The sequence below is a fragment of the Sphaeramia orbicularis genome, chromosome 13 (genome assembly GCF_902148855.1).
Source record: "Sphaeramia orbicularis chromosome 13, fSphaOr1.1, whole genome shotgun sequence".
NCBI classification, from domain to species: Eukaryota; Metazoa; Chordata; class Actinopteri; order Kurtiformes; family Apogonidae; genus Sphaeramia; species Sphaeramia orbicularis.
Window position 1 is genome coordinate 45,195,679 of NC_043969.1, and position 12,197 is coordinate 45,207,875.

The 12,197-nt window shown below is 37.0% G+C and overlaps 1 protein-coding gene across 1 annotated transcript in view; it reads left to right on the forward strand.

Moving 5' to 3' along the window:
• The window catches only part of LOC115430956 (calcium-binding protein 8), a 222,416-nt gene that overhangs the window by 107,095 nt on the left and 103,124 nt on the right, over nucleotides 1–12,197 (forward strand). The window contains exon 4 of the mRNA XM_030151161.1: nucleotides 6,117–6,229. Within this exon, the coding sequence (XP_030007021.1) occupies nucleotides 6,117–6,229 (113 nt within the window). The remainder of the gene's footprint in view (nucleotides 1–6,116; nucleotides 6,230–12,197) is intronic.

Genomic DNA, 12,197 nt, shown 5'->3' on the forward strand with positions numbered 1-12,197 from the left:
GACACTACTTGTTTTACAGACTCTATAAGATTGGAATGGAAATCTGGCTTACCACATGGTCACATCTGTGTTAAATCTTTAACTAAGTCTTCCTGGTACAGGAGGAAATAAACATTTGTGAACAAGTTATAACAATATATCTGTAAGGCATATACGCCATATTATTGATGGAAGTATATTGGTGTACGGACACTACATGAATTTTGGTGAACAACACGCCATTGAAAACATGCGGTTTGACGTAAACATCCGTTTGCCACATTGTTCCCAAATTTTCTGCAGCCAGGGAGCAGACCAAAATCTGTCTAGTTGTGCATATTTAGTCCTAATAATACTTAAATAACAGGTTCCCATTCTGTTTACTACAATTAAAGGGCTGTAAAAGAAGGGTTTTCAGAACAAAATGGTTGATTGTCTTAATACTGAAAATAAGAATTGATAATCAAACAGTTGTTCAACAAAAATGATCAATAAATGAAAAGCAATGTGATGTGTGAATTTTGTAATAAAAAAGGCACAGGAGTTGAGTAGTAATTATTTATTGTGTTACAAAACATTATGTACAATAATTTTGCTGTCTTATAACAATAAAATTGTGCATGTTTTCACGCTCATTGGGTCGCCATTTTATCAGTTTTTATCAGAATTCAGACCCAAGCAGAGCATTTACAGTTTATGTAGAGCACAGGGAAATGTTTGAAAATGTCTAATTCCATTAAAAAAGCCAAATATTCATTCATTCAGGTATTAAATGCAGATTTGTACATGTAAGACTTTTAAGACCCTGTGGGAACCCTGCTTGTCTTCTACATCAGTAATTCTTGATGCAGCGCCACCACAGGCGAGGAGTGGAATCTGCTGTTGTAAAGATTCTGTTTGTCTGACAAAATAGAACTGAGTCAACCAGACTATCAGGTGTAACAGTGACCTCTGCCTCTGGTTCTGGAGGTGAACGTCCCTGATATGTGCTTTTACCTGTCGTCCATCGTTTGTATTGTTTGTTTCTGTCTCTACACTTTTCTTTCTCTCTCTCCTCTCTCCACTCGCCCCATCCTGTCGAGGCAGATGGTCGCCTACTCGGAGCCTGGTTCTGTCGGAGGTTTTTCTTCCGTAGATGAAGCTGTTGCTTTGGCCTCGGCCTCAGACTTTGCTGGGTTTCTGTCTTTTTTATATAGACTCTTTATGGCCTTGACTTTAACCTAGAAATAAAACTGAACAGTCTGGCTTTGATCAGAGCTTCAGGTTCCATCAAAAAGTCGGTTTTATTATATAGACTTAAACTGACACTGACTGGTCTGAACATGTAACATGCTGTAACATGAAACAGGTGAATAACAAATGCTGACTGGTATCATACATATAATACAGTACATAAATAAACGTATTATATATTTTATACATTGATACATTTATGTTGTTTTTTTTAATATAACCCACAGTTATATTAGTTTATATACATTGTATTCATACAACCTAATATAATTGTGGGTTATATTTAAAAAACATAGAGATAATCATATATTGTATAAATTGTAAGACAAATTGTATATAATTATAAATTACAGCTAATACATTGTATTGATTATATATTGTATTGATATGGGTTTATGTGCAGCACATACAGGGGTTGGACAAAATAATGGAAACACCTTCACCTCAAGATGATAATGCCCCAATCCATACAGCTAGAATTGTTAGAGAATGGCATGAGGAACATTCTAATGAAGTTGAGCATCTCGTATGGCCGGCACAGTCCCCAGACCTCAACATTATTGAGCATTTATGGTCAGTTTTAGAGATTCAAGTAAGACGTCGATTTCCACCGCCATCGTCTCTAAAAGAGTTGGAGGGTATTCTAACTGAAGAATGGCTTAAAATTCCTTTGGAAACAATTCACAAGTTGTATGAATCAATACCTCGGAGAATTGAGGCTGTAATTGCCGCAAAAGGTGGACCTACACCATATTAAATTATATTTTGTTGATTTTTTAAGGTGTTTCCATTATTTTGTCCAACCCCTGTACATATGTAGTGTATTATGATGTAAAATTATATTTAACTTCTTCAGACCCAGAAATGCATTTTTATTTGCATCTAATTTCACAGTTTTACTTAAAAAAACAAACATGTGGTTCCAGGTACAACAAACCCCGCCCCTTGCATGTATTGTAGCTTATTTTGGCATTGATCCAGCCGATGTCCATATCCATTGCCTCTATATATGTGGCAAGTTTGAAGTAAATTTTAAAAAAATATTATGTTTTTTATATATGTGAAATTCCGCCCATTATAAGTAAATGGGAGATTTTTTTTTTTTTTTTTTTTTAATTCATGAAAAAATTTGAAATTTGACCTACGTTTCCCCAAATGTCATCACATCTATTCTGGGTCACTGGCAGTCCATGAACCCAATTTGGTATGAATTCAACAATAATTCAATAGTTTTGCTGCTAGAATGTTAAAAAACAAACAAACCGAACCAAAAACAATACCCCTTGCCTCCCCTTGGGGGGGTGGGGTAATAAAAATACACTGTCCACTCCAAAGGACATTCCATAGACACAAAAAAAGTATCTGACAGAAATTTTGTATTATGCTGTTTCGAATAAAGACAGTTATTTTGAATGAAAAAAAGCCAAACCTTTTACTTTCTTGGATATAATGATTATTATATTGATTGAAATAGACATAAATACATGTTTTATTAATATAAATTGGTATAGTTTGTGTATTGTAATAAAGGGCTATATAGTGCTAATAGTATACATTTCTTTTTCGGTTTATGGTCTTATGTTGTTCATTTGCTTTGGCTTTGGTTGGTGGTTGTATTGAGCTTCCTATGTGTCAGAAATCAAACAGTCATTCATAGAATTCAATGGTCACAGAATTTGTCGTTAAACATTTCAACAGTTTTGACAGTGAACAAATGAAGCCTTTACAGACAGAATGATTCAACTCTATTCTACCGCCTTAAAATGAACTCATATGTCGTATTGACTGAAGAGTTGTGATGTTGTGTAGAGGCGACAACTTCAACTGCCGTCAGCAGGCGCTCAGATCAATACAGCCAGAATCAATGAACGCAGCAGGAGTGGTGTTGGGAGTCAAACAGACGCTGTAAACGTTGATCTGCTTCACATCACAGATGATTTTTCCTGCTGTTTCTCACTCTTTCACCGTCTCTTGTCTCTGTAGTGACTCGTGTTGAACTGAGTGACTAAAAATGCTGTTTTCTAAAACTTTAAGAGCAAAAACTCGAGCCTTAACCTCATTTTTCCAACTCAAACAAAAGTATAATGAATCCATCTGTAGAAAACATTGTCAGAAAAACCTGCGGAAACCTTTTGTGGTCCTCAAGGCTTCAATTATGTCAGTGCTAAACCATTATTTAATCCCAGAATAGTGCACGGCTCAACACCCACCTTCATTTCCATGTACACACATTCACACATATTCAGCTGCAGGCTGTGGAGTGTTTGCTTCACGGGCACATCAGCTGGAGTTGTTCAGGACAGGAACATAATTTGTCATTCACTCCGGTTTCCTCTCTGTGCTACTGAGAGAAGAGGAGGCACAGCCTGTGTGCATGATGGCTCAGTGGTTTCCTCCATGAAATAGTAACGTTGGAACTAAAAGGTGAGTTTGGAGGACAAACCCAGAGAAAAAGCCTCCACTGAGTCTGTGCTGCATCTCATTTAGAAACATATGACCCACTACTTCCATATGTAAAGTCAAGGCATTTCTTATTAACTCGCATACTGTTACTTTTATTTATTAATTTTTATCATTTTTATTTATTTGCACATCATAGATGGCAAGAGAAAAAAAAATGCAGGTAACACCATTGTGCAGGAGAGGATAGAAGCCAAAAAAGGCTTATGTAAATACCTCCCCAGAAGTAAACAATACAATATTTTATTTATTTATTTATATCCCCGCCCCCCCCAAAGCGGAGGCTTGGGGTATTGTTTTTGGTTCGGTTTGTTTGTTAACACTTTAGCGGCATTCATTTATTGAATTAATTTATTTATTGGGTTTATAGATTCCCATTGACCCACAATAGATGCAATTACATTTTGGGAAAAGTAGGTCAAAGTTTGAATTTTTAATTAATTTAACTAGCGGCATTGTTCCCGTGGCTAAAACGCCCTCCTGTGGTGCAACAGCGGCATTGCACCCAAACGCCCTCCTGTGTTGGAACATTGATCGGATGGACGGACATCGATGGGTCTGACACGGGGCGGGGCCGAAACGTGCATTATATAGTAGGATGTTTTTTTTCCCCATTTACTTATAATGGCTGAAATTTGTCTGTGCTGTAAATGTCTGTGATGACATCAGTACACACAGACATGATGACATCAGCTGGATCGATGCCAAAATAAGCTACAATACATGCAAGGGGCGGGGTTTATTGTGCCTGACACCACATGTTTGTTTGTTTTTAGCTTACCGGCCGAAAGGCCGTAAGCTATTATCGTCATGCGGTGTCCGTCGTCGTCGTCTGTTGTCGTCTGTCGTCGTCTGTCGTTGTCTGTCGTCCATTACAAAAATTTCAATCATCTTCTTCTCCGAAACTACAACTCCGATTGATTTCAAACTTGGTATACAGCTTCTTTATGATGATGTCAACAAAAGTTAGTGAAATTCTTTGGCTCCAGATCTGATTCTGGATTTGATGCGACTTTGAAAAATTTCCCCATTATAAGAGATAGGAAGTGGATCGATGCAGTAACTCAGTAAATATTAATGATATCCAGTGTAAATTTCTACAGTCCAGCCCTGATGGGGAGATGACCAAAACATAATGTCCACATGCTGATCAGGATCTTCTTCTGGATCCGGGAACTTATGGAAAATTTAACATGGGCTCTTATGGGGAAAAAATTTCAATCGTCTTCTTCTCAAAAACTCCAGTTCTGATTGACTTCAAACTTGGTATACAGCTTCTGTATGATGATGTCAACACAAGGGATTGAAATTATTTGGATCCGGATCTGATTCTGGATTTGGTGCCACTTTGAAACATTTTCCCATTATAAGAGATAGGAAGTGGGTTGATCCAATAAATCAGTATCAATGATATCAAGTTGGAATTGGAATATTTCACACATCTGATTGGAAAATTACCAAAACATGGGCTATTTCTGTAATATAATAAATACACAGAACTGGGTGATAATAAATGGCATCTGGATACATTTCCCAAAGCTTTTCATTTGGCCGGTAAGCTGCAGGACCATTGGTCCTATTTTTTAAGTAAAGCTGTGAAACTAGATGCAAACAGAAATGTATTTCTGGGTCTCAAGAGGTTAAATATAGTTTTAAATCATAATCCACTACATATGTGCTGCACAGAAACCCACATAAATACAATATAAATGGGCTGTAATTTCTAATTATATATAATTTGCCTTACAGTTTATACTATATTTGATCATCTTAATTATGTTTTTTTAAATATAACTCACAATTATATAAATACAATGTATATAAACTAATGTAACTATGGGTTGTTGTTTATTTATTTTTATTTTATTTTCAGATTTAATCCTTTATAGGGCACTCATAGAAATACTCTGAAATTCAAAATTTTAATCTTAGTGTGTTTTTGGAGGACATAACAAGCCTATTACTTTTGTGAAATGTTTCAAAAATGTTTATTGTTGTGTAGAAAATCAAGGTCAATGAAGTTACTGTATTTGGTTCCTTGCCCATATGTGATTAAAAAAAAAAAAATCTAAGAAGTAAATATCAAAATATACAAAAACAAAAAAAAAACCACAAGTAAGGTGAAAGGAACCTATATTTTTGAACATTAGAACTTCACTTTTAGAACATTCCTACAACATAATTGCTGAATAGCCACATGATCCCTTTGAACATCATTCCTTACATTAGTACCATTACTTCATGGTACTGAACACAGCACGTACACTCACTGTTCATGCAGAGGTGGACTTTACAGACCCTGTAGACCACATTGGACCTGAGATTGTTCACTCACTGTCCTCACTGGGACTGTTGCTCTCACTGTCTTGTGATGTATGCAGAAATGACCAAAAATAGTCACTACCCGATTAAAGTGTTAAGATTTTTTTTTTTTATCATTTCAGGTGATGGACAGGTGGATTTTGAAGAATTCATGACCATCCTCGGACCCAAACTTCTGTCGTCTGAAACAAGAGAAGGCTTCCTCGGTAGCACAATAGACACCATCTTCTGGCAGGTAATTGAATTTTTTATTTTATCATGTTTCATCCACTAAGACAAGACTCCACACTCTATTTTTGCAGTAATGTGAGTAGTACCTATGGTGAACTGTGGTCGGGCACAATAAATCCACCACAGCAGGAAAAAAGAGGTGCAGTTAATTAGAAGAAAAATAGCTCCTTTTTTTTGGGGTCGTTTTCAGAAACCTGCTATTGTTCGTGCCTCAGGGAAACGGAGCCGTTGTATTAATGTTCACATGGTCACAGTGTTGCTTTGTCATGAAACGTCAAATTGTTTGATATGGAAATGTGTTCTAAAAGAAGAATGAGTCTGGGTTTGGACTGAGCTGCAACTACTGGAGCTGAAAAAGGAAAAACTGCTGTAGCTTGACGCTTTTGATCCAGGATTTAGTCAGTCCCCGTAGATGTTCGTGTTCATATTTAAGTTTAGAAAAGAAGCATATTTACAGGTTTGGGTCTGTATAGTTAATTTCCTTTTTCATGGCCACTCTTCTACAACTCATTTGTTTAATGGTGAAGCTGCTCCAGGTGATAAGTTGGTTTGATGGTCTGGACTGAACTGTTGCCAACTTACTGATTTTCTCACTCAGTGACTTTTAGGATCCCTTTAAGAGTGGGGTTTTTTTATAATAGAAAAACGTCCATTAATGACAAATTTTGCAACTTTTTGAGCACATTTCAAGTCTGTTAAAGACTTTAACAAATTATTATTAGTGACTATGTTTAGGCTACATGCACAAAATATTCATATATTAATTATTTAGTCTGAAAGAAGCTTTAACCTCCTAAGACCCAGCTGTGGGTTTTCTGTCCACATTTGTGGACAAGAGTTTCACAACTTTATACAAAAAAAAAAAAAGAAAGAGAAAAAGAAAACTGTCCACCACAAAGGACATTCCATAAAAATTTAAAAACTGCATCTGAAAAAAACTGTTGCTTCATGATGTTTCCAATATAGGCACTTATTTAATAAAAAACAAAGAAAGCTTGTACTTTGCTGACATTTCCTGGGTCTTAGGAGGTTAATATCTAATATGTTGGGCTTTGATTGACAGGTCTTTATGGTGGACATTCTTTCATACTGTACAGTCTACTCTCGTTAAACCGCCCGCCGTTATACCGCCATTTCCGCTTATCGCCATCCGCCAGCCCAGTTCCATGCACAAACAACACTTATACCATTGGTTTCCCGACCGTTATACCGCCAGCGGCGCGGCGTGGCACCTCCGAGGTGCGCCACCGTGGCACCTCCGAGGTGCGGCACCCAGTGTTGTCTTTTCCGTGGAAACCGGGTCGAAATGGCTCTTTGAGTCTTAAAGGTTGCCGATCCCTGCCGTACAACATAACAGAATCAAGATTTATTTAGAAACGTAATTAGAACGGGTTAACGGAGGCAGCATAGACATCATATAGTAAAGACATGCACATTATGGACGCAACCCGTTGTAACGCCATTTTCGCTATACCGCCAATTTGGCCGTGAACGGAAGTTGGCGGTATAACGAGAGTAGACTGTAGTTGTCTTTCATCGGTTAAACCACCAAGACTAAAATTATTCCATCACACAATACTTACTTTACTGTTTTACAGAATACGCCAGCTAGCAGTTAGCATTAGCTCACCTCTGATGGCTCTGACTGCCATAGCTCCACCCCTTTTGTCCATATATGGTCGCTTCTGGCTCCAAAATGTCCAAATCACAAACTTCTGATACTGTAAACCAAAGGACAATGTCTCAGTTCCTCTGTCCATTAGTTCTATAAAGTCCAAGTCCCACTCTGTTAGCATAACTTAAATATTTAATGTAGGCATTAATTCAGCTGTCCTGCTAACGCTAATTAGTGTGTTTTTATTAGACACCATTTACATTGCTGTTATCAAAACATCACAGAATTTTGCTCTTATTGCGAAAAAAAAAAAAAAAAACCTAAATTCCTAATAAGCTGTTTACATGGCAAACAAAAATGAATATTCCACTAAACATAAATTAGAAATACTTTATTAATCTCAGGGCGGGAAATTATACATATACGACATACACAGAACAAAGATAAGTAGAGAATAGTAAATTAAATAAATCTGAAAACTGACAAATTCAAGGAATATGATCATAATAAATGTTGATAAATCAGGTAGGGAAGAGTAAATGTAGAGAGAAGTTAATTTGGAAGTCGTCATAACAGTAGTTTTGGGTTTTTGAGGGTTGATACATTTTTCGTTGTATGCTAAGCTAGCTAACGTTAGCTAGTGTCTGATTTCAGTACAACTAAAGGCATTGTTATTGGTATTATATATAGTCATTTCTATCAATGTTTCTGATATTATGTGATTCTAATAGTTGATTTACTGTCATTATTTCCTTTGGGATTTCTGATCTACTTTATCTGAGTGGTGGTTTGGTTAACGTGGTCACTGACATTCAGCTGCCAGTGGTTTTTGACTTCAGTAAAGAAAAAATACATCCTCTTCTAAACTCTAACAGTACTCAAGCAGTATCTACCGTTGGATTTCTGCTTTCGTTCCTTCATTTTTTACCCTAAAAAAGTCAAATTTTCCATATTTGCTCACATCCAAAATCCTCTTGAAATCCCCTTTGATGATGATGTTTCTTGTTCCAACGTGGAACCTGGACTTTTCTTTAGAGCATCCATCTTGGTCTCTACCCCAGTTCACTTTATCACAGATCATGTGTGATAACCTGCAGTGAGACACACCAACTGGATTCTTTTTTTTAACTCCTTTTTCATGTTCAGTGCTTTATACATGTCCGAAGAATGCTAGTAAAATCACAGTAACATCAGTATATCTCACAACTTAATCAGAAAATTCACATTATGTCATTTACATGATTTGTCAGATTCAGAACATTATTGTATTTGTATTAATTGTGGATTATTAGTGCGTTCCCAGATAGCAAAATCATTATGGCTTAAATCTGGCCCAAAACTGGCATGCCATTTGGCAAAGTTCAGGGCGGATGTATGGGCCAAAATAAGCAAGCCAAAATCAAACCAGAAGTAAGCCAAAATTCACCCAAATTAATTGCGGACTTCCAAAATATAGCCATAATTGTCCCAGAAAAGCCCCAAATCCCCATAATCCAGCCAAAAAGTAGCCAAAACTGACCCAAAGAGAGGCCAAAAGGAGGCCAAAATTCACCCAAAATTTTTGCCGGTCATGCTTTTAAAATGAAGTTTTCTTCTGGGTAGAAATTCCCGCTCTTTGCACAGTGCAGAAATATGCCAAAACACAACCAAAACACATCCATATATGGAATAAGATGTTGCCGCTCTTTAGTCAATCTACTGTCTTGCCATAAACACGCCATACCATCCCTATACTTGACCCCGCTGTTTGCCCAGTCTTTTGGTTAACCACACATATGCCAGAACTCAGCCATATATTGCTGGTGCCTCCATATCTATTATGGATAACCTTAATCATACCAATGTTCAGCGCTTTATACATGTCCGAAGAATGCTAGTAAAATCACAGTAACATCAGTATATCTCACAACTTAATCAGAAAATTCCCATTATGTCATTTACATGATTTGTCAGATTCAGAACATTATTGTATTTGTATTAATTGTGGATTATTAGTGCGTTCCCAGATAGCAAAATCATTATGGCTTAAATCTGGCCCAAAACTGGCATGCCATTTGGCAAAGTTCAGGGCGGATGTATGGGCCAAAATAAGCAAGCCAAAATCAAACCAGAAGTAAGCCAAAATTCACCCAAATTAATTGCGGACTTCCAAAATATAGCCATAATTGTCCCAGAAAAGCCCCAAATCCCCATAATCCAGCCAAAAAGTAGCCAAAACTGACCCAAAGAGAGGCCAAAAGGAGGCCAAAATTCACCCAAAAATTGTGTCGGTCATGCTTTTAAAATGAAGTGGAGTTTTCTTCTGGGCAGAAATTCCCGCTCTTTGCACAGTGCAGAAATATGCCAAAACACATCCATATATGGAATAAGATGTTGCCGCTCTTTAGTCAATCTTCTGTCTTGCCATAAACATGCCATACCATCCCTATACTTGACCCCGCTCTTTCCCCAGTCTTTTGGTTCACCACACATATGCCAGAACTCAGCCATATATTGCTGGTGCCTCCATATCTATTATGGATAACCTGAATCATACCACAGTTAAGCCTAAAGGTTTTCATAATGCCAAAAGAAAGCCAAAAATGTCAAATGTATGCCATAATACTGCCAAAATATTTGCTATCTGGGTTGTTTCTCAGTGGCAACAGCATTTAATCAACACCAGATAAACTAGAGAATGGGCTGTGAATGGTCTACATGGGGACCAATCACTTCATTTGTAATAGAACTAATTTGTCAAAGGTATTAATATGATTAATTGAGGTCATTTCCCTTTGTTCTAAGTTACTAATGACTATCTAAATTAAATCTCTATGAAATCCAGAGTTCCAAAAAATCAATACAGTTCAGTCGGATGTGAAATGTTTTACTACAGCAGCAGGAGTTTGGGCTCCCAGCTCATCACTCCCCGCAGATGTGTTTACATATAGATGAATAAATACACCCCCCCCCCCCCCGAGTCTTCAATTGGATGCTGGGATGGTGGCAGTAATGTAATGCAACAGCAGCATTAGTGTGTCAGAGGGAGAGCTGGGACATTTCCTTCTGTAACTGGACCGTCAAATTGGAGGTTGCATTCAGTAGATGATGTGTGGAGAGGCATACGCCGGTCCAGTTTACCGAAAAGGATTCACTCAATTTACGCCTCTGACATCATCGAACATCCAGCAGGTTTGAGCTAACATCTACTGAGGATAGTTGAGTCACATGGAGCCTGTTTTTACTCAATAAAACATGTTGTTCTTTTGAAAAACAGTTCTAATTTAGTTGCGGATTAATGTTACTGAACCCAACAACAGAGTCTATCAAACATGTTCAACAGTAATAAACATGGACCTCAGCTCTAAAATTAGACCAATGTGGGGGCATATTAACGTTGTAATACCGCTGACAGCCACTAGAGACTGATCCAAAATGTCCTGACTCCCATAGACTTACATTAAACTACTCTGTCTCTAGAAATAGTCATTATGTACAGTTGTTTTTCCTATGAGTCATTCAGGTCTCATCTGTTTCATGTAGACCAGGGGTGTCAAACTCATTTTAGTTCCGGGGCCACATTTGGCTAAATTTGATCTGCAGTGGGTCAACCCAGTAAAATAATAACATGATAATATATAAATAATGTCAACTCCAAACTTGTCTCTTTGTTTAAGAGTGAAAAAACTAAATTTACATTATGAAAAGGTTTACATCTACAAACTATCCTTTCAAAAGATGTGAATAACATGAACAAACTGAAAAAATAAGTGTCATTTTAACAATATTCTGCCTCAGTTTATCATTTACACATGTACATTATAACTTACAGATCACAGTGGATCTACAAACACACAAAACATTCAGTAACAGGCAGAATCTTGTTAAAATTGTACTTACTTCTCTTGAGACATTTCAGGTTATTCATATTTGTTCAGGTTATTCACTTTTTTTGTGAAATTATACTTTGTTTTAGTGTAAATACATGAAAATATTGACATTTACAAAGAGAAAAATTTGGAGTTGTCGTTATTTCCATGTTATTATGATAGTATTTGACTGGTCCTGCCCATTGGAGATTGAATTGGTCTGAATGTGGAACCTGAACTAAAAGGACTGTTAAAATTTTAGTGTAATTTTTGCATTTCACAAATTCATCCCAAAGGCCAGATTGGACCCTTTGGTGGGCCGGATTTGGCCCCCGGACCGCATGTTTGACACCTGTGATTTAGACTCTTTAATAAGAACTACATCCATTTGCATTCGTTCCTCCATTATTTAGTCTAAAAGAAACTTTAATATCTGTCATGTTGGCCTTTGATTGACAGGTCTTTATGACAGTTTTAGAGTTTCAGGTTATTTAATAAAACACATTTTT